Here is a 23,406-nt window from a genome sequence, read left to right on the forward strand (position 1 = left end):
TTTGGGACATGGACTCAAATTCCACCATAGCAGTTGCAAATGCTTTAATGAATAAACTGAATTTAAATAAAAGTAATTGAAAGTTAACCTCAGTCATGGTAACCATAAAACCATCAAGCGTTGTAAAAACCCTTCTGATTCACCAATGTTCTTTATGGAATGAAACCTGCTTATCCACTTGAGACTCCAAACATTCTCCAAGCTCTCTGAAATGGCCTAGTAAGCCAGTTTTACCAACTGTTACAGAAAGGTTAGGCTGCAGCAGTTCAAAGCTGCAGCTTAGCACCATCTTCAAAGCAATTAGACTTCCATTAGAGATGCTAATCTTACCAGTGACACCCACATCTCATGAATAAATAAAAAAATTAGTTCAAGATTTTTAAGTGGTTCAAGCAGAATGTCACAAATATCAAACATGGTCAGCAGATGTTAAATTTATTCCTTAATTATTTTTCCTCCTTCTCTACTAGGTTGGTTTGATTAAAACACATTTCAAAGGTCCTAGATACCCTTCATTTAATGTCTTGAGTGGACTACAGTTGAAAAGTTTGGTAGCGTTATCACTCTACTTCCCTAAGTCCAAATGTTCTATCAGGTATTTTCATTTTATCTCTTCTTGATTTTTCAAGTCGTTAAACATTCGCATCTCCAACCGCTCTATGTCTATTTATCCCCACTCATTCCATTCAGTGTTTATGTTCATTATTCATTTTACCTTACGAGTTCTGGGATGAGAGGAAACTTAGAAGTAAACATTTATCTTCTAAGTTCTATAGAGATCTGAAATAAAATGGCTGCTACAAACTGATAGAATCTACAAGATAATCCAAATTCATTTTGACTGTATTGTAATTACCACAGTTAAAGAATATCTACAATTTCAAGGTTACTCTGCTGTGATTTGGCAGCGGTGGCTCAGAGATGGATGGAACCTCCTTGCGACTACTAGAGCAAAGAAAGTCTTAAAAAAAAGTGGAAAAGTGCTTAGTGTGCTGCCAGTTCAGATTTAACATTTAGAAGCAGAGTAAAGCATGCAACCTAACTTTTCCATATTACATTTGCGAACGCCCCAGCCGTCTCCCCACATCAGAAGCATCCACTGACTGCACTAACGCAACTCATCATTCCCCACACCCACCATCAGAATATTATTAATCCTTACATCAACAATTCCAATTTGAAGTGTTTTCAGCTTGGAATTAATTCAAATAGATTTAATTGCAAAGCAGATTCCTGTAGAAGCTGGAATTCTGAAATAAAAAAAGGAAATACTGAAATAATCAGAAGATCGTCATTAATGGGAGAAACAAATAGCTACTTTGGGTCAATGACCTTCCTTGCATCAGAAGTCCAAAAACTTACCTACATAGTAGGTTTTCAGCAAGGAGTGGGTATCACAATGTCAAAGGAAGGCCTGTGATAAGGTGGAGGATAAAACAGTCAATGACAAGGCTAAAGGGAACTTTGATGGATAAGAGAAGAAACAAGAGATGTGCACTGAGCAGGAATATTGTATTTGAGACTAAAAAGAGAAGTATGCAAAGGGATACAAATCAAATCAAGGAAAACAATTTATATTCTGAATTGGAGTCCAGGAAGTTGTAAAAACCCCAGTCGAAAGAGAAGGCGCTGTGGCTCAAGTGTACTGGGGGCTTCACTGAAACAGTCGAGCACAGAGATGTCAATATGAGAACAAGATGGAGAACTGGAAGATCAGGCCACTAGAGGTTCAGTACGTTGACTGATCCAAAGTTCACAAAAAGAGGGAGCCAGTTGGCATTCTGGATCTCTAACTTAGAAGAGATCATATTGTAAGTAGTAGGTTCAAGAGATTAGATTGAAAATACAAGTAAATCCTTGCTTCATTCGGAAAGAGTACTGGGGACTTTGGATGGTGCAAGTAAAGGGCAGATGCTGCATCCCCTGATTTGCACATAAAGATGCTGCAGGAAGAACTGACTGAAGAAGAGATCAGCACAAAGAGAAAAGCCCCAATGAAGTTCTGAAAATGGAAGGTAGAAGGAGGTTGTATGTGATGGTTGTATCATGCTGGAGGTTGGAAACTGACCTGAGGGCTTTTGCCCGAAACGTTGATTTCGAAGCTACTTGGATGCTGCCTGAACTGCTGTGCTCTTCCAGCACCACTAATCCAGAATCTGGTTTCCAGCATCTACAGTCATTGTTTTTACCCCTGCTGATATGGAGGCTGATGGATGGAATGGAAGGAATAGGAAACCACATTATGGCTGCAGGAGAGAAGAGATGGGAGCAAAGATGCAGGAAATGTGGTGGACACGATTGAGGAACATTACAACTTCAGTGGTTAGAGGGAGGTTAGAACCCTTGGCTGAAGATAAAAGACGGCATTCTCAGAAACTGTATGGAGGGCTGTATCATCAGAATAGTTGCCAAGGAGATGGAGGAACTCAACAGAATGGAAGCTTTACTATGTATTTATGAAGCAGTGTATTCAAGATGACCGTGGGAGTCAATAGGCTACATAATTAATTAGTGATACCTGCATCATGAGGAAAGGATTCAGAGATGCTAAGGAGAGGTGCAGATGGCCCATGAGAAGCGAATGGAGGATGTAATTTGAAGCAAGTTTTCCAATTCAAGGCAAGTTCAGAATATGGCACTGATGCAGTCAGGAATGTGCCGAAGAAGAGCAAGAACTGAGAGAAGAGGACCAAATAGAGCTAAAACAAAGAATGTTCCACATAGCCCATTAAAAGACAGGTATAGCTAGGACTCATAAGGGCACCCACAAGAACACTTGCAGGAATTAAGGTGAATTCAAAGACAGATGGTTCAATAAGAGAGCAAGCTCAGAAAAGCAGGAGAGAGTGGTCAATGGAAACAGATCTCCACCCAATGAAGAGGACAGCCCTCCCTGGTCACTGTGGCAGGCATTGAGAGATATAGAGAGATTGGACATCCATGGTTAAGGGATGGAATTTGTGGACATGACATAGGCAACTTTTAAAGTGGTGGAGGACATCAGAAGAGTCATAGATGTAGGCTGGGGAGGGGGCAACACCAGCCTAAAGGGCAGAGCTGTTAGACGGAGTCTGTGATGGTTGGTCTCATCCTCATCAACCTACCTGCCGCAGATTCATCTGACCAAGAGATTATTGGTTAAAGTGACCATCCCACAGTTCTTCTGGAGACAAAGTCCTGTTTTTACATTGAAGTTACCCATCCTCATGCTGTGGGACTACTGCTGTGCAAAATGGAGAGACTTCAAACAGATCTAGTGACTCAAGCTTGGACATCAGCAGAATTGCACTCTACCACATTCTGCAAATTCATATCAACCCTGGTCCAATGAAAATTGCAGAGGTACATGCCACTGGGAGCAACACCAGGCACCCTTAAAACCAGAGGACCAACCTGGCAAAGCTACAACATACAACAACTGGCATACCAATACGATAAGCAGCAAGTGACAGAGAGAACCAAACAGTTCCACAATCAACTTAAGTTCTGCAGTAGTGCCACAATTCGTTGTGATCTATGGCGGACGATTACTGGAGAAGGCTCTATAAAATCCTTAACCTAAACATCAGGGGAGCCCAGTACATCAGAAAAGACTGAAGAATTTACAATAGTCTTCAACCAGAAAAGTGTCAAGCAATCCACTTTGGCCTTCTCCAGATTCCCCGCTATTTCAAAGGTCAATCTTCAGCCAATTTCAATTCATTCCACATTGTTAAAAGAAAATGGCTGTTAAGGCACTAGATATTGAAAGACTACAGACCATGACAACATTCCGTCAAAAGCACTTGAGACTCATATTCCAGGACTGGGGACACCCCAGCCATTGAATACCAGTAAAGCTGCAACACAGGCATCTATCCAGTCTGGAGAGAATTGCCTGTGTCCTGTACACAAAAAAGCAAGACAAAAGTCCAACCTGGCCAATCAATGCTCCATCAATCTACTTTTAAAACAGCAGCAAGTGAAGGAAGGGATCATCAACAGTACTACCAAATAACCTGCTTGTGGCTGCTCAGTTGGGTTCCCCCTGGCTAGTCATCTCGTGACCTCATTATAGCCTTAGCTCTTAATGCACAAAAGAGGTGAATTCCAGAATGAGGAAACACATTTGTCAGAGTGTGGCTTCGAACAGCATTGGCAAAACTTGAGACAACAGGAATTGAGGGAAAACAGTGTGTTAGTTGGGAGCATTAGCTGGCACAAAACAAAATGGTTGTGGTTATTGGATGTCACTTATCATCAAGGTATCGCTGCAGGAGTTCAGAGATGAAATATATTGCAGTCGGCCTAAAGCCCAGCTCACCACCACCTTTCCAAGAACAATTAAGGATGGTAAATAAACAATGGGACAGCTAGCACCACTTAAATCCCCTGAACAAATTAAAACAATATAGTAGCCACAGCTGTTACTTTACACAGAACATATGCTAAACTCGTTCTCATCACCATTTGGGCACTGAGGTACTCAAGACTGCAACTTGACAGCTTAGATCAGTATCAGATCCTCTGTTGCAGTTTGGAGATTCTTACACAAAAACATTTGTCCAATTATCTTAAGTAGATCGATTTGAATCCCAATGCTTTTCAAGGTAATAAAACGTTATAATTTACATCTAGCCTCAGTACGCCAGACATCTAATGTCAATGATCTCATTTGTGAGTGGGTAATTTCCAGACTATTGATTGTATCATTACAAATTTGTAGCCTGACAACCAGAGATAAAAGAATACAAGAATAATAGCTGAATATGAATGTTACAATTTCACTCCGGTGAGTGCGCATACAATCCCATCACTCGTTCAGCTCAGTGACAAACCATCTTTACAGCTTTCTAAAAATAAATTAGAGCAAGCCTCCATGTAGCTGAGCTAGATTTCAGTAAATCAATACCACAAAACACGAAATGGGCTTCCATTTTAAAATCCATGCTTTCAAAGCAAAATTATTTAAAAACCTACGACAGAAATATGTATATCATGCTATACAGCTGCCTGATATACAAATAGCATTAATTCTTTCAAGAGTTTATGGTTTTTATTTGACAGAACTTCAGATGACAGAGCTGTTGGCAATCCACAAGTCACTTCTAGAGGCTTGCCTATAGAGAAAGGGCTCCATAATTCAGGTGGCATGGTGGTTTGCACGGCTATCTCACAGTGCCAGGGACCTGGGTTTGATTCCACCCTCGGTCTGTGTGGAGTTTGCACATTCTCCCCACGTCTGAGTGGGTTTCCTCCGGGTGGTCCAGTTTCCTCCCACAATCCAAAGATGCGCAGATTCGGTGAATTGGCTATGCTAAATTGCCCGCGGTGTTCAGGAATGGGTGGTGCACTGGTTGGGGGTAAATGTAGAGTAATAAGGTCGGGGAATGGGTCTGGGTGGGATACTCTTCAGAGGATCAGTGTGGACTTGTTGGGCCAAATGGCCTGTGGAGGTTCTATGCATTTATCTTGATGCAGCAGGAATGCTGCGGTCCATGTGCTGCCGTTAGATCCATTATGGAGGGAATTCCAGGGTTTTGACCCAGCGACACTGAAGGAACAGTGAAATGTTTCCATGTCAGGACTGAGATTGGCATGGTGGGAACTTGCAAATAGTGGTGTTCCCATGTATACGTTGCCCTCATCCTTTCTAGATGTTAGTGCCTGTGGGTTTGTAAGGTGCTGTCCAAGGCACACTAGGATTTAGGGGGGCACCAGCAATGCTTAAAGGACTAACTGGTGAAAGAAACCCCAGTTCACAAATCTAAAATAGTGATAACCATATCATACTTCTTTTAATCAAGGGACTACTGGCAAGCAGCATTTATTGCCCACCCCCAAATGCCCTACCACTACCTCCTTGAACCACTGAAATCCACAGTGGTATATATATATTCCCACGGAAAGTAGAAAAGTTAAGCATTTTGACCTAGTAATCATGAAAGGGATGTAACATATACCCAATTAAAATTAAAATAGTATTATGTACTAGGAGCAGACAGCTCTTACTTTTAGATTACTTTAGTCACTGATTGCTTCAAATGCAGAGCACAAGTCTTGAATTCACATAATAATATGAATGCAAGTGACTAATGGCAGTGAGGAAACATTTTGTTTTACAAAAAGAGTTAATCTCTGATGGCACTAGCAGCATATACCTACAAACATGTGTCCCCTAACTATTACCAAAAACCTTCCTCCAAAAGGCCCGAAAGCAGACCTCCTCTTCAGGCTAAAATAGCACTGGAGACAGGTAGATTTTAAGAAGCTTTCTGCTCCACTCGCAAGTTTTGGTACATGTATCTGAAACAATTGTAAAGTGTGTTTGCATCTGAATGGGACAGCTTAATTGCTCCAAGCAAACTGCTTGACAGAGCAGGAGAGTGACAAATTTCAGCAGAAGATAAATACATATTGTTACAGAATGCGAAACTCTTACTTAATAGCATCTGCAGTTGATCCATAGATCTTGATATGGTATCTGTAAAGCCAAAAAACCAATACCTCCAATCCAAGGTTCAGAAGGGAATAAGGCAATAGATTTAATTACAAGACATATTATACTATAGTATAAACTAATTCAACTGCTCTAGCATTCTTCAAAATTCTGTGAAACATGACACAATGAGCACACAGAACAGATATTTTTAAAATTCACTCATGGGATGTGAGCATTGCTGTCTGGGTCAGCATTTATTTTCCATCCCTCATTGCCCAAGAGAAGATTGTAGTGAGCTGCCTTCTTGAACTGCTGCAGTCCATATGCTGACTGTAGACCCATGATGCCAGTATGGACGGAATTCCAGGATTTTGACCCAGCGACACTGAAGGAAGTGACATGTTTCCAAGTCAGGATTGAGTGTGGCGTGGAAGGGAACTTGCAAATTGTGGTGCTCCCATGTATCTGTTGCTCTCATTCTTTCTAACTTGAAGTGCCTTAGGGTTTGCAAGGTGTTATCCAAGGATCTTTTATGAATTTTGTCAGTACTACACACGGCTGCTACTGAGCAACAGTGGTGGAGGGAGTAGATGTGGTGCCAATCAAGCGGGCTGCTTTGTACTAGGTGGTATTAAGGTTTCTGAGCACTGTTGGAGCTGCATCCACCCAAGGAAATGGGAAATACTCGATCACATTGCCGACTTGTGTCTTGTAAATCATGGAGGCTTCGTTGTATGTGGTGGCGACTTGCTCAGTGTAGTATTCCTAGCCTCTGGCCTACTCTTGTAGTCACTATTTATATGGCAAGTCCAGTTCAATTTCTGGTCAGTAATCCCCAGATTATTAGTAATGGGGATGTCACATAGAATAGATAGAAGCCCTACAGTGTGGAAACAGGCCCTTCGGCCTAACAAGTCCATACCGACCCTTCGAAGAGTAACCCACCCAGACTCATTCCCCTACGTTTACTCTTGATTAATGCAACTAACCTACACATCCCTGAACATCACGGACAATTTAGCTTAGCCAATTCACCTAATTTACACAGCTTTGGATTGTGGGAGGAAACCGGAGAAACCAGAGGAAACCCACGCAGACACAGGGAGAATGTCTGTGTGGGGTTTACACAATCACCCGAGGCTGGAATTGAACCCGGTCACTGGTGCTGCGAGGGAGCAGTGCTAACCACTGAGCGACCGCACTGCCTACATGTGGCACCTGATTATTTCTTATTGGGAACAGTCATTGCCTGACATTTGTATGGCATGAATGTTACTTGCCACTTGTCAGCCCAAGCCTGAATATTTTTCAGATCTTGCCACCTTTAGACATGGACTACTTCAGTACCTGAGGAGTTGGAAACCATGAACATTGGGAATGTTCGCTGATGACTGCACATTTCTGACTATATGGTAAAGATAGTGTCATTGATGAAGCAGCTGAACGTAGTAGGGTCTCGGACATCACATAAAAGGTTTCACCAAAGTGGATGTAAATCAATTTAAATCACTTCTGACACAAAACAATTGGAATGTCTTCACCACTTCCACATTAACCCATCCTTTTTCAGGTCTGAGGAGAAAAAAAATACATCATCTGAACTGCAAACATGCCCAGAGAAGGTGCATGAAGAATCTTTCCAGCTGAGTTTTCCATCCCCAACACAAGAAATTCACAATAGATGGTAGGCCCTTCTGCAACATGAAAAGCAGTCAATTATCAGCAATTATAAATGCTAAGAAAATGCAATTTTTTCAGGTGCTTCCATTAAGTTGGAGTCATGATTTGACTCCTTTATTTTTCAGGTTTTCTAAAGAAAATTGAGTGCACTTTACCTTGGCAGATTTCCAGAAACAAACAAGATTCAGGAAACAAATTGGAGGACTAAAGGTGCATCACCAATGCTTCTATTTACTCAATACGCTCCTAAGCCCACCCATAATGATCCAGAAGCCAGTTCTTCCAATGCTCCTAATTAGTAGCTTCTACAAGTACACAGCAAGTCAAATGAAAGTTCAAAAGGTCAGGCTGCTTGTCGTGGAAATGTATCAAATTACAATATCCAAATATATTGTTACAAGGCTGCAGTTTTAATCAGGGTGAACTGCTCAGTGCAAAACCTCCGGAATTGTTTGGAATTAGTGGCTCCAATACTAATTACTTAGAATCACAGAATTCCTTAGAGCGTGGAAACAAGCCCTTCGGCCCAACAAGTCCACACTGATCCTCTGAAGAGTATTCCACCCAAACCCATTCCCCTCCTCTTTCACACTACATTTACCCTTGATTAATGCACCTCACCTACACATCCCTGAAAACTATGGCCAATTCACCTAGCCTGCACATCTTTGGACTGTGGGAGGAAACCCACGCAGACGCCAGGAAAATGTGCAAACTCCAAATAATCGCCACAGGCTGGAATTGAACCCGGGTCCCTGGTGCTGTGAGGAAGAAGTGCTAACCACTCAGCCACTGTGCCACTTGACAGTGAATGTTTCACCTGCTTCCAAAATATTATGGATAAAAATAAATTTTAAAATGTTGTTTTATGATCACATTTTCTTTTTGCATAAGCAACAAGAAATAATGATAAATGTTCAGGCTGGTTTCTGCAGGTCAAACGCTCACCTTGAGTTTTTTCCCTTTATAAGGATTCTTCACATGTTCTTGCGCATCTATAATGAGTTCTGATAAAGTGCGGAACTTTCTCACCTGAAACACAGGTTGAATAATGAAGTTAAAAATTCCAGGGAAAAAAAGCAGCCATTTTCAAGTTCCATACTCAAAAAATACAAGACGACATTGGTCACTTATCCATTGAAGAGTTAACAACCGATTAGACCCATTAGCCATGTGATTTCCACCCAGCCATTCACATAAAAGTGCTCATCCTGAAACTGCATCACAGAGGTTATTGGGAGGATGCCAGAGGGACTCAGTTCAACAAGATCAAAAAGGGGAAATAATATAGTGAAGTACAGTCATCCAATCTAATAGGCAGTGCAATTTCAGTGTCCCACATATTAGGGAAAATAATAAGTTTTTGATGAAAAACTCCCCTACTTTAAGTCAGCCAACCTGAATTAACTATAATACTTTGGGACATTCTCTTATTACAGTACTAAAGTACTACTTTCACTGCACTTTGAATAATATTAACAAGTGCAATGAGTCTCTGTAAGTCTGTATCCATCTAACCTAATTCTGCGTGTGGATTTTATAGACATGGATTGCCCACCACCCAAACATATCCCCCCTCCAATACCTTATTTCCAAACTAAAATCACCCAGTTATTGGAGTACATCTTCATAATTAAGAGTTGGTATCATCTCCCAAGGTGTTCAGAATATCTTTTCCTTACTAAAACTGAATGTCTTGTGCATCGGCTACATCCGAGCATAGTATTAATTTTGTATTCCATGACCCGAGAAGAACCATCCCGAAAGTCTAATTTGTTTTACTTACATCCATCTCACTTCTGGTGCATTGTTGGCTAGATTAGCTCCATTAAATGACTTTCACTGCCTGGTAAAGCTGCATCTGGAATTTCCCAATCCTACATGCGCAGCACCATTCTTATCTATGCTGAATAGCTTCTGCCATTCATTTGCTAATATCAAATCTTAAAAACCTATTTTTCAAACCATCCATTAGACTGTTCTGATTTTATTGAACACTAGTAATCTGGTCTTATTGGTGCTCACTAAATATTAGCAATCATGTTCTTTTCAGCCATATTTCGACCTGGTTATTCTGAGATCTTGTTTCTAATAACTTGTAAACAAACTTCAATCATTTGGAAATGGATCAACCAATGGATGATCAATTAATTAGATCAAAGGATCTCTAAAACTTGCTATTTCTACTTTTCTGACAGGTGCTGGAAATATATTGTTCAATTTCCGAACTTCCACACCCGAACTTTGGGCAGAAAATAAACCTCAGGTATTGCAGAGTTTCCTGATATTCACCGAAGGGAACACCAAGAAAAAAAAATCTCCCAACTCATTGAGCAATAAATCAAACTGTCACCCCAAACAATGCTGAAAAGTTTTGAGGATTTACATTCCTGATGAACTGTCACGTGGGCTCTATTCAGACAACGGATTGCAAATAATTGAACTAAAATTCAACATGTCGAAGGCTGAAGTACAGTCGTTTGGAATATGAGTAGTTTAAAAGGAAAGTCATACTCCAAGCTATAAACACGAACGACATTCATGCTTACTTCATGTGAGATTTCTGTCCACTTCTGTTTGCACATCTCGGCTGTGTAATGGGCAAAAGTCACCTTATTCCAATCCATGTGAGACTCTGTTGTTTTGAATTTCATCACATCGTTAGAAGGGACAATGCTCCTCATGCTATCCAGTAGGCCAAGGATGTCCTCTTTTGGCCAATCTGTGGAACAACGAAAGAAATCAGCTTGCACTGGGATGAACATTAATGTCGCAATTTCAGAAATACCTTTAAATTAAACAAATGACACCCGTCAAAGAGACTGAACGATTCAGCTTTAAATTGAATAAAAGATAGTAGGTAGAAAAGCCAGATGCACTGAATTTAAAATGTCAATAAATGGTTGTTGTTAAATGCTAATCAAGCTCAACAACAATATAGTTCGCAGACCCTTTCTCTCCAAAATTTGAATTAGCAAAGATCCCCAAGATGAACTCATCAGCACCAAACCCATTTGGATGGATAGCTTCCATTTATCTAAAATATCATGCAAAAGATTGTTTTTACATGTAATGTAATGACAGTTAGATGGATATCAAACAGATCATGATCAAAAGCCCAAATTGTTTAATTTGTCTTTTACACATATTAAAGAGAAACCCTTGGCTTGGTGGGTCAATGTAACCCTGCAGCAAAATGTAACTTAATTGTGCCGGTCATTCACAAATGCAAAAAAAATCATAAATTGCAGTCACCAGTGTCTGACAAGTCTTACGAGAATCAAGAAAACCACACTGCAAAGATTAGATTAGCTACAGTGTGGAAACAGGCCCTCCGGTCCAACAAGTCCACACTGACCCTCCAAAGAGCAACCCACCCAGAACCATTCCCCTACATTTACCCTGCACCTAACACTACGGGCAATTTAGCACAGCCAATTCACCTAACCTGCAAATCTTCGGGATAAAACCAGAGTACCCGGAGGAAACCCACGCAGACAGTTGCGTGAGGCGGGAATTGAACCCGGGTCCCTGGCACTGTGAGGCAGCAGTGCTAACCACTGAGCCACCATGCCGCCCAAACTTACAATGAATTTGAAAAATATTTGTTAACAGGTTTAAAAAGAGAATTAATATACCCCAGTCAGATCCAACTTACTTGAAATTGTGAAGAACTTAATAGGGAAAAGGTGCCAATTTCAAGCACCATTCTGTGACAAGTCTTTCCATCTTAGTCAAGCTAATAATACCTCAGCCCTGCATACTTCAGTAGGAGCACAGGGCAATAGCAAGAGTTGAAGTCAAAAGAAAAATCAAACCAAGAAAAAATACTCTTCAGGTTTTCAAACGTAGTGATTTCTTTGCACAATCTCTATCAAAAATGTCATGCTCTGGGAAAAGTATCCAAAATAAATAAAATTTCAACTGAGATTTCTACAAACATTTTATTTTTCAAATACAAGTTTAATGTTTTGTTTCATTAAGGTCTCTTCTCAAAATACTGCACCTACTTTCTACTGTAACTTTTCTAAATGGAATTTGTGTGTACCTAAATCAGACCTGTAACTGAAGAAAATAGTTCTTAAGAACAAACTCTGTCAAACATAACCAGAGTAGACACTTTGAGGGAAGTGTGAAAATGGGAACATTCAATACATTAAGAAGTGGTTAGACAAAACTAATTAGAACTTTATACATATTTACTAGAGTATACTGCAGCAAATGTTTGAGTTGCAGGAATTGCCTTTTCCACCTCATCTTGCAAGTTATCCTGGAAATTAGAATGGCATAAAACCTACTTTCCTTCTAATAAGCATAGTCTTGAAAGTTCACACATTGCTCTGTTCTCTGTTGAATTTAGTCAAGAGCCCCAATGTTGATAATCCCACCCATCCAGAACCATCCACGTTAGGCTCACACCTCTTCCTTTTGTGAAAGAAAATCATTCTTATGTACCTTGGCAAGTTGCTGACAAGAAAGGATAACATTCTTGGATCACCAAAGTCTTTTCTGGCTTTAAGGTAGCTCATCTTTACAAAATATTTTATTGTGGTTGTTTAATTCTGCTGCTGTTCCCACTTACTTTACAGCACAAATGCAAGACAAGTACGTAAAAGGGAGGAAGATGTCACCAGAGAAAAAACAAGCACAACGTATTTACTTCAAGATCTTTTAAGATCAGCATCATGGCTATTTTTATGTTTGGAAAGATCAAAGTGGTATGACAATCTCACCTTCCTGGAAAAGGTCAAAATCTGATGGTTATTTCAAGCAAAAAGGCTACATCAGGGAATTATTTTGCTCTCATTTCTCACATATTTTTCCCCACCGTGATATTAAATTAATGGCCACTATCCACTGACTTCTTGACCAGAGGAAACCTGTATTTTGGTACTCACACTAGTCAAACCTCTTATTAAAAGCTTATCAATTTAATTAAGTCTTCTGTACACCAATGAAAATAGTCAAAGTAGCTTCACCCATCCCTGACATTATCTGGGTAAATCTGTGATGTGATCTTTAATGACTTTGCTAGAATGGGCATATTATGGAACGAAAACATTTTTTTAAATTTACTGTCTCAGTTATAATGCCCAAAATGTGCTACCTACCCAATTAATTATGTAACTGACACTCAACTTCCCTCCCCTCCCACTTTATACCCAGGATCTTTCAGCTTTTTTCTGTTAAATAATCCACTGTTTCTTTTACAAAAAAAATCTACTTCACACTAAGTACACTCTAACTCCCATTTTGCTAACCTGCTCAATCTTCCTACAGCATTTTATTTATTACCATCTGTTGGCATATTTCAAGATTGTGATCCCTATACTAGAGTTCAAAGCATTTATATCTAATTAGAAAATAAAAATTAGGGCCCAGGATGGACCAACATCTATTTATCCAAAATTTAGATGTGGGTCAAGCAAGTTCTTTTATATAATATGCTTGACTCTAAGAAAACAAAACTGTGGTTTGTGTACCTAAAGATGGTAACCAAAGATAGTCAGTGCCCACGTGTACACTAGTACACATCTAAAAATGCATTTAATAAAAAGTTGGATTGGGGGTGGTTCATTGGGATGGGTGGGGAGGAGGAAAAGAAGAGAAGGGATTGTCAATTTGAATTTAAATTTATTGTGCCTACTGCAAGTGAAAGAATATTTGACTGGTCTTGATTGTCCTATCCTGTCAGTTCATGGGAACTGGCATCTTTGAGGCAGACAGCTGCTGCACTTTCACTTAACAATGATATAGCACGCCAATGCTGTGTTTCTGCTGCCATTACCAGACCTCAAGGTGAGGTTCAAGTTATTATGGCTCCAGATGAAATATGCCAAATTGAGCAGCTCCCAGGTGAGGAGAGATAAATTGGCTCTTCTACTTTATTCACTTGCCCCTGTGGTTGGTCACAAGGTTAACTTGCAAAGAAATCCCTCTCCGTGAATGCTTTTCTCCCAGGTCAAATGATTTTTTTTTAAAGGAACCAACTTAACCAGGCTCTCTCAACAAAAGAATTAACTTATTAGTTACTAAAATGAGAATTAAAGCAACACCATTAGAAAAGTCAAAAAAAAAAGATCAGTTTGAACAACAAAGATTGAATACAGTAGTTGTCACACAATAGATACTATTGATAGCATTGATGTTGGCAGTTAAGTCAATTTCAAGACACTTGGCCTTCCAATTGATTGAAATTCCTTTGTTCTGGTTTCTTTCAAAGTGAGATGGCTGTCAATACTCAGTTTTTTTTCACTTTATTTACCAGCAGGGTAGAAATGTTTAACTGCTGTTCTCAAAGCTATAACTCTCAGAGATCGCTAGACAACACTCTAGGTAGTCAAGTCACTAACACACACAGATCATGGTTGAGGTTCACTTATACCTCTTGCCCCTGTGTAATACTGGAGGAGCAAATGCGTCTCTTGCCCAGTGTGCCAGTTTTACTAAACTATCGTGTTCCGATCCACAATACACAGGAGGTAGAGTTCAATTTGTAGTGCATTTCTCTTTGAAACCTCTGAACATCTCCAACCTGACCACCTTTACTCTCCACATCAACATTACATGGTTAATGCATGCAGGACCAAGGGACTTAACCAGGTTAAATGATACAGTCCTTGTTGCTGTGATAGTGACAAAATTTTTCAGACTGGAGGCCTGTGACCAGCAGTGTTTCACAACAATCAGTGCTGGGTCCACTTTTGTCATTTACATAAATTACTTAGATGAAAACATAGAAAGCATGGTTAATAGAGATGTCACCAAAATTGGTGGTATCGTGGACAATGAAGGTTATCTCAGATTACAAAGAAATTTAATCAATTGTGTCAATGGGTTGAGGAGTGGCAGATGGCATTTAATTTGGAAAATGTGAGGTATTGGTTGTTTTACCAAAATGCAAAGGCAAGACTTATACAATTAAAAGACAAACCTAGGGAGTTAGGCACAAGATTCTTTGAAGTTTGCATCACATTTGGACAGGGTGGTTAAAGCAGCATTTGGCACACTTGACTTCATTGCTAAGGCCTTTCAGTATAGAAGTTGGGATGCAATGTTGCGGTTATATAGGATGTCGGTGTAGCTTCTTCTGGAGTACTATCTAGTTCTAATCGACCTGTTATAGGAAGGACATTATTAAGCTCGAAAGGGTTCAGAAAAAAATTAAGGATGTTGCTGAGAATGGAGTGTTTGAGATATAAAAATAGACAGGAAAAGACTGAGGCATTTTCCATGAACCGTTGGCGGTTGAGGGGTGACCTTCGAAAGGTTTATAAAATCACAAGGTGGGTGGCAGGTGTTTTTTTCAGAGGGATTCCCAGACTATGGGGCATATTTTTTAAGGAAAGGGGAGAAAAGTTTTAAGAAAGGACATGGTGGAGGCAATGTTTCTTTTAAAAACACGCAGACTAGTTTGTGCGTGGAACAAACTGCCAGAAATGATGGATGTGTGTACAGTTACCTTTAAAAACGTATTTAAATAAGTAAGTACATGAATAATAAATATTGGTAGGGATATGGGCCAAGCACAGGCAGGTGGGACTAGATGAGTTCGGGATTTTGGTCGGCATCAACTGTGGGCGGCACGGTGGCACAGTGGTTAGCACTGCTGCCTCACAGCGCCAGAGACCCGGGTTCAATTCCCGCCTCAGGCGACTGACTGTGTGGAGTTTGCACGTTCTCCCCGTGTCTGCGTGGGTTTCCTCCGGGTGCTCCGGTTTCCTCCCACAGTCCAAAGATGTGCAGGTCAGGTGAATTGGCCATGCTAAATTGCCTGTAGTGTTAGGTAAGGGGTAAATGTAGAGGGGTATGGGTGGGTTGCGCTTTGGCGGGGCGGTGTGGACTTGTTGGGCTGAAGGGCCTGTTTCCACACTGTAAGTAATCTAATCTAATCTAAAAAACTGATCGGACCAAAGAGTCTGTTTCTGTCCCGTAAAACTCCAAGTGTAGGAGATTTTGACATTTTTACCACAAGACTCAGTCAATCAGATGTGAAAAACCCCAATCTATTTTTATTTACACCTGTATAGTAGGTTTCACATTTTAGAGATGAAAGACATCACCTGTAATTATAAAGCATAGAAACATAGTAAAGTACAACCAACATCTCAGAAAACTGCTTTGGCAGAGTAGAGGAGATGGATTTGTAACTGCAGAACTGGAGGAGTTGCTCCCTTTGCCTCTTGAAGGCAGAAACACCTGTCAACAACACAAATGACGGGGAAACATCACTACACCAGAAACTTTATTTATCTGCATTATTCGTTATAGCGGAGGATGCAACATGTCAATTATCAGCTATGGTACAATGATCACCATTTGCACCAGATACCTTGCCTTATCCCAGTGGGCCCAGCCTCCATTATTTTACCAATTTATAAAAGCCCTGTTTAAGGCAATGATTCAGAAAGCGTCAATGCTGGAGATTGCATTCGGCTTCGCATGCACTGATGTCATTTCAGTCTCAGGTGGAAAATTAAAAAGAGTCCCAAGCTCTCGACCACAATAGCGTCCAATGGGTTATCCTGGCTCATGACTGGCAGAGTACAAAATCTAATTAGCCGATGTAATTTGTAACTATTGTTGCAATGTAATAAAAGTATATAATGTTATTAAGACAAGTATCCATGCTTGTTAAGTCTTAAAATGGCTCATTCTTTATCACTGCTAACCAACAGGCCCTGAAATATGGAGTAGAATACATGGATAGTATGGGTAATAGCACTCTGGTCCAACCAATGGAAACACAAAGTTTACTATTTTCTTCTATTATCAGATAATCATACTCCCTTCTGAGCCTCCAAAACTTATTTTTAATTGCTTGATTATTTCATCAGAAGTCATTCATACAAGTCTTTAACTTTCAGTTCAGTTTATCCATGAATCACTACAATGGTGAATCCAGTTTGCACCTAACTGTATTTAACTATACTCATACACGGGGCGGCATGGTGGCACAGTGGTTAGCACTGCTGCCTCACAGCGCCAGAGACCCGGGTTCAATTCCAGCCTCGGGCGACTGACTGTGTGGAGTTTGCACGTTCTCCCCGTGTCTGCGTGGGTTTCCTCCAGGTGCTCCGGTTTCTTCCCACAGTCCAAAGATGTGCAGGTCAGGTGAATTGGCCATGCTAAATTGCCCGTAGTGTTAGGTAAGGGGTAAATGTCGGGGTATGGGTGGGTTGCGCTTCGGCGGGTCGGTGTGGACTTGTTGGGCCAAAGGGCCTGTTTCCACACTGTAATCTAATCTAAAAAAATCTAAAACATTAATATCTACCATTTCTGGATATTATTGCTCATTGCTAACGTTGTTTTGTTAATCTGAACCAAATGCCCTACGTTACATGGTCTTTTGTGACCATTTGTGATGGTTGATTCCTATAAAGGTTATAATGCCATGATGTAGCACCCAATTAATTTTCTCCATACTTATTGTTCAACTTAAGGGTGATCCAAGAAACTTTTTCTGAATGCACTGTAACGTCTTCTGCACTTGAAGTTATGGGTAAGGCTTATCTTGGTCGGTCCTCAAATTCACCCATTATTGTTCTGCTCCTTTGCTTATTTTCCTGAACTATCTTCCATGCTCCACCACTGACATATTACTTGATGGCTCATAACATCTAATAATTGAAGTATTCCCCTTCCTCACTTTTTCCAATCCACATGCATTCTCTAAAACTTAGTCTTATCTAACATATGACAAAGCAGCACGAGTCAGATTCTTTTTCATAAGAATGATCATCTCTGGCAAGCCCAGCAATGATGGCCCTTTTGAAGGTGGGAGTATGCAGTCACTTGAACCACTGCAACTCGTATGATCCAGGTGTACACCGTGGAATGGATCCCTGACCCTGTGTGCTACCTTGCATGCTTATTCTTCATTGCTTTTGAATTTCTTCATGGGATGTGGGTGTCACTGTCTCGACAAACATTTCTTGCCCATCCTAATGGCCCTGCAGAAGCTGGTAGGTGAGCTGCCCTTCTGAGTCGTGATCTGTAGATGCACTCAGCGCTACTAGGAGTAGGATTTTGTTGCAACAATACTGAAGTAACAGCAATATATTCCCACGTCAGGATGGTATGTGGCTAAATGGGAAACTTCAGGTGGTGGTCTTCCCATGTACTGGCTGAATCTGTCCATCTATGAGGTTGAAGGTTTTAGTAATGTCTTCCATCCTGTAGATGATACACATTGCTGCCACTACACATTGATGAAGGGAGTTAATGATTGCAGTTGGTAGATGGAATGTCAGTCTAGTGGGCCTTGGACGCCATCAAACTTTCAGTCATTGGAAGTGCACCCATTCAGGCAAGTAGGGAGCACTCCTTCACATCCCCTGACTTGTGTCTTATAGATGAAGCACAGAGACTGGGGAGATAGGAAAGGAACCACTCACTGCAGAACTTTAAATTCTGGTCTGTCTTGACGCTACAGTACAGATGTAGCCAGTTCACTTCAGTTTCTGATCAACTGCAACCCAAGGATGCTCATAGTGCGGAAATTCAGTGATGGCAAAATCATTGAATGTCTTGCAACTATGGTTAGGTTCTCTATTGCTGGAGATGGCCATTGTCTGATTCTTGTGAGATGGGAATGTTATTTGCACTCATCAGCTCAAGCCAGAATGTCATCAAGGTTTTGCTGCAGACGACTACGGACTACTTCAGTACCTGAATGTTGCAGAACATGTACCATCATCAGCAGACATCCCCACTTATCACCTTAGCACAGAGGGAAGATCATTCGTGAAGTAGCCAAAAATAGCTGGACACTAACATGGAATTCCTGCAAATCATTAATTTACCTACTAGCAAAATAAGCTTGTGTTTTGAACAGTTAAAACTGATGCATTGTATATACATTAGGAAGAAATTACCTTGTGTGATTTCAAACATCTCCAGCATGGCTGGAACTTGTGGGATCTTTGGGGAACATGTGCAAACCATCAAATCATCATTTAGACATGATCATTGAGCAAGGTATGCTGACCTGCAACATTCTCTCATAGCGATATCAAATGAGACCGCTCTGAGCATTACTGAAAGCAAGCGATGGAGAGATTACATTACAATCGTTCAGATTTTGCCAGTGGGCATCATTCACTGTACTTGCTCACACACTTTGTGGACTTTGCGCTGATCAGACATTCAAAAAAACACGCCCAGGATCTGGACCGAATTGTTCAAGCAACGTTTCATCTCAGTCACAATTCAAGAATTTTACCGAGATGGACAACCTGAATCAAAAGTGGAACTTACAGTATTTAATTCAACACCAAATCCTGCACAAAATGAAAGAACAAAGAAAGGAATAAGACAATAAAAGTGTTTTATACTTTTCTAAAACCTGAAGAAATGAGACATCACATCAATAGAATTTTCAGAGCTAGAGGGGTTGCTCAGTACTTTAGTCAAGACTTACCATATTATTCGAAAAATTCAAGTTTTCTTCATTGTACACTTCAGTTCAGAAAAGCACAAATCCATGTACACGGGCAGTTCAGAGGGAGCATTTATACTTAGTGTGCAAGTAGGGAAACTTTACACACTCGGTGGTTCAAAGACAGGGAAGATACAATATGGAGAAGCCTCCACAAGGAGCAGGAAAATTCACTCAGCAACTTCCATATTTAATTGTCCGATATGCTTCGTTTGAAGCTGCCTTGCCAAACACTAGCAATGTTACTGTTACTTTTTCTGCAAACTCTGTGCTAATATTTTGTGCATGACTTAACACCTCTCATTTTCACTTAACTGGTGTGTTGATGGTGATGTTTTGTAGAAAACATCTGCGCTGCAATCAGGATGATATAAATGAACTTGACGCACAAGATCAACACTAAATCATGAGAAGCTGATAATACCAGTCTTCTTACTGGAGGCTCAAATTTCCAGCTTGCTGCTTTCTTCCTCAGGATCAAAAAGATTGGGAATTATTACCTTTGGAATTAACATAGTTTCAAGATACCATGGCCACCATTGGAACACTAGAATCAATGCAACCCAGCAGAAATCAGTGTGCTGGGACACTTATGGATTTGAATTAGTTAATGGCCTACATATTTATGGCCCATGACTCTTGGCTTAAGAAAATCTATGTCTAAACTCAATCTAGATAAGCTAATGTGTCTCAACATAGAGAAAGTGGAGTCCGATTCAACTAAACAGGATATCTAATATATGGATTCTTCTCGAGCTTGGCTTGAGGCTCATAGGCAAAAAAGTGCTTCTTAATTCATGGATAGAAAAGCAGAATGTTCTCAATCTCATTGGTCAATGTAAAGTATAGCTAAAAATGTGCTTTGTACTCTATCCATTCCAGAAGTAACAAATTCCTGGTATTCTATTCCTTACTTGACCTGAACAGTACTATCTTGTGAAATAAGGACTTGGGATACAAGTGCTACAGGCCCTTTTGAAATAGTGTGAAAGCCGATTAAACTGGGAGAATGATGAAATTGGAGGCGGTCTGACCAAAGATCACCCCCCACCCCCTCCAAAGAACCCTTGAAGATCTTTGAAGCAGAAATCAACAAAAATGTTTAAAGGCTGACAAAATCTCAAAAGGTTTCTTGTAAGGATAACCAGTTAGCATCTGGATGAGCAGTAATTTTAAAAACTGCTGCAGGTGCTATGGTCAGATGGTATTTCTGGGGGAAAGAGAAGACAGTCACCATTTCAGCTCTAAACTTTCATCAGAACAACTTGCACTCTTTCTTTTTCAGGGTTTCCAGCAGCCAGTATGTCATTAGAGAATCACCTGTGCTTTAACTATGTAATAACATAGCACAAAGTGTTAGTAGTAGTATTAGTATAGGACTGCAGCCAATTTAACAAACATCTGGAACATAAATAATGCTTGATATAATTCCTATTGCCCTAGCTAAATACAAAATGATTAATATATTCCTTCCATCATTTTAGATATAAAGATCACAGCTGGTAAAGCCATTTTTGACCAATACAATTCTGTAAATATTTCCACTTGATATTGCAAATCAAGTCTTTGCCAAGGCCACAAAATGCGGCTGCTATACACAGGTACTTTCAGCTCATTACATTTATGAATATTGCTTTATTGATGACTTGGTGAATTGGTGTGCAAAGATAAATTTCACATTAATTGTCCAAATTAATTTCATTCTGTGTATGAAATACGCAGTGGCAGACCTCAGTACCATTTAATTTGTATGCAGCTAAGTATTTATTGGGAGAAAATAAAGATTCCCTGGGGTCTTCAGATCATAACATACACTCTTGTGTGCTCACCTTCTTTTGCATCACTCAACTCAACAGTGGCAGACATGGTTGTCTCCCCGTTCATGCTGCTCCACACTCTTCACGGGTTCAACTCAACTACCTAACGGAGCAGATAAGACCAAGGTTAGACAGAGGAGCTGAGCTGAGCCGTAGTAAACATGCACTCTCCTCCCGCCACCCCCTCCCCCTCCCTTTGCAAGTTATGTCTCTCTGCGGCATGCCACTCGAGTCCAACACCCTCCCTGTCCCCTTCCTTCGGGGGGGGGGGGGGGGGGGGCACAGGGGAGGGGGGGCGGCGCAGGGGGGGCAGGGGAAGGGGAGGTGTAGGGAAGTCGGGGGGGGTGGAGGGGAAGGGAAGTCGGGGGGGTGGAGGGAAGGGGAAGTCGGGGGGGGTGGAGGGGAAGGGAAGTCGGGGGGGGTGGAGGGGAAGGGGAAGTCGGGGGGGGTGGAGGGGAAGGGAAGTCGGGGGGGGTGGAGGGGAAGGGGGAAGTCGGGGGGGTGGAGGGGAAGGGGAAGTCGGGGGGGGTGGAGGGGAAGGGAAGTCGGGGGGGGTGGAGGGGAAGGGGAAGTCGGGGGGGGTGGAGGGAAGGGGAAGTCGGGGGGGGGTGGAGGGGAAGGGGAAGTCGGGGGGGGTGGAGGGGAAGGGGAAGTCGGGGGGGGTGGAGGGGAAGGGGAAGTCGGGGGGGGTGGAGGGGAAGGGAAGTCGGGGGGGGTGGAGGGGAAGGGGAAGTCGGGGGGGGTGGAGGGGAAGGGGAAGTCGGGGGGGGTGGAGGGGAAGGGGAAGTCGGGGGGGGTGGAGGGGAAGGGGAAGTCGGGGGGGGTGGAGGGGAAGGGGAAGTCGGGGGGGGTGGAGGGGAAGGGGAAGTCGGGGGGGGTGGAGGGGAAGGGGAAGTCGGGGGGTGGAGGGGAAGGGGAAGTCGGGGGGGGTGGAGGGGAAGGGGAAGTCGGGGGGGGGTGGAGGGGAAGGGGAAGTCGGGGGGGGTGGAGGGAAGGGGAAGTCGGGGGGGGTGGAGGGGGAAGGGGAAGTCGGGGGGGTGGAGGGGAAGGGGAAGTCGGGGGGGGTGGAGGGGAAGGGAAGTCGGGGGGGGTGGAGGGGAAGGGGAAGTCGGGGGGGGTGGAGGGGAAGGGAAGTCGGGGGGGGTGGAGGGGAAGGGGAAGTCGGGGGGGGTGGAGGGGAAGGGGAAGTCGGGGGGGGTGGAGGGGAAGGGGAAGTCGGGGGGGGTGGAGGGGAAGGGGAAGTCGGGGGGGGTGGAGGGGAAGGGGAAGTCGGGGGGGTGGAGGGGAAGGGGAAGTCGGGGGGGGTGGAGGGGAAGGGGAAGTCGGGGGGGGTGGAGGGGAAGGGGAAGTCGGGGGGGGTGGAGGGGAAGGGGAAGTCGGGGGGGGTGGAGGGGAAGGGGAAGTCGGGGGGGGTGGAGGGGAAGGGAAGTCGGGGGGGGTGGAGGGGAAGGGGAAGTCGGGGGGGTGGAGGGGAAGGGGAAGTCGGGGGGGTGGAGGGGAAGGGGAAGTCGGGGGGGTGGAGGGGAAGGGAAGTCGGGGGGGTGGAGGGGAAGGGAAGTCGGGGGGGTGGAGGGGAAGGGGAAGTCGGGGGGGTGGAGGGGAAGGGGAAGTCGGGGGGGTGGAGGGGAAGGGGAAGTCGGGGGGGTGGAGGGGAAGGGGAAGTCGGGGGGGTGGAGGGGAAGGGGAAGTCGGGGGGGTGGAGGGAAGGGGAAGTCGGGGGGGTGGAGGGGAAGGGGAAGTCGGGGGGGTGGAGGGGAAGGGGAAGTCGGGGGGGTGGAGGGGAAGTGAAGTCGGGGGGGTGGAGGGGAAGGGGAAGTCGGGGGGGTGGAGGGGAAGGGGAAGTCGGGGGGGTGGAGGGGAAGGGGAAGTCGGGGGGGTGGAGGGGAAGGGGAAGTCGGGGGGGTGGAGGGGAAGGGGAAGTCGGGGGGGTGGAGGGGAAGGGGAAGTCGGGGGGGTGGAGGGGAAGGGGAAGTCGGGGGGGTGGAGGGGAAGGGGAAGTCGGGGGGGTGGAGGGGAAGGGGAAGTCGGGGGGTGGAGGGGAAGGGGAA

The 23,406-nt window shown here is 43.0% G+C and overlaps 1 protein-coding gene across 12 annotated transcripts in view; it reads right to left on the reverse strand.

The window, feature by feature from the left end:
* The window catches only part of ubtf (upstream binding transcription factor), a 71,816-nt gene that overhangs the window by 37,165 nt on the left and 11,245 nt on the right, over positions 1–23,406 (reverse strand). For all 12 annotated transcript variants that reach the window (XM_072561713.1, XM_072561717.1, XM_072561716.1 and 9 more), the window contains exons 2-4: positions 21,371–21,461; positions 10,651–10,823; positions 9,050–9,133 (exon numbers count right to left, since the gene is read on the reverse strand). In XM_072561713.1, the coding sequence (XP_072417814.1) occupies positions 9,050–9,133; positions 10,651–10,823; positions 21,371–21,425 (312 nt within the window). In that variant the 5' untranslated portion in view covers positions 21,426–21,461. The remainder of the gene's footprint in view (positions 1–9,049; positions 9,134–10,650; positions 10,824–21,370; positions 21,462–23,406) is intronic.

This window comes from Chiloscyllium punctatum, chromosome 42 (assembly GCF_047496795.1).
Source record: "Chiloscyllium punctatum isolate Juve2018m chromosome 42, sChiPun1.3, whole genome shotgun sequence".
In the NCBI taxonomy this organism is placed as follows: domain Eukaryota; kingdom Metazoa; phylum Chordata; class Chondrichthyes; order Orectolobiformes; family Hemiscylliidae; genus Chiloscyllium; species Chiloscyllium punctatum.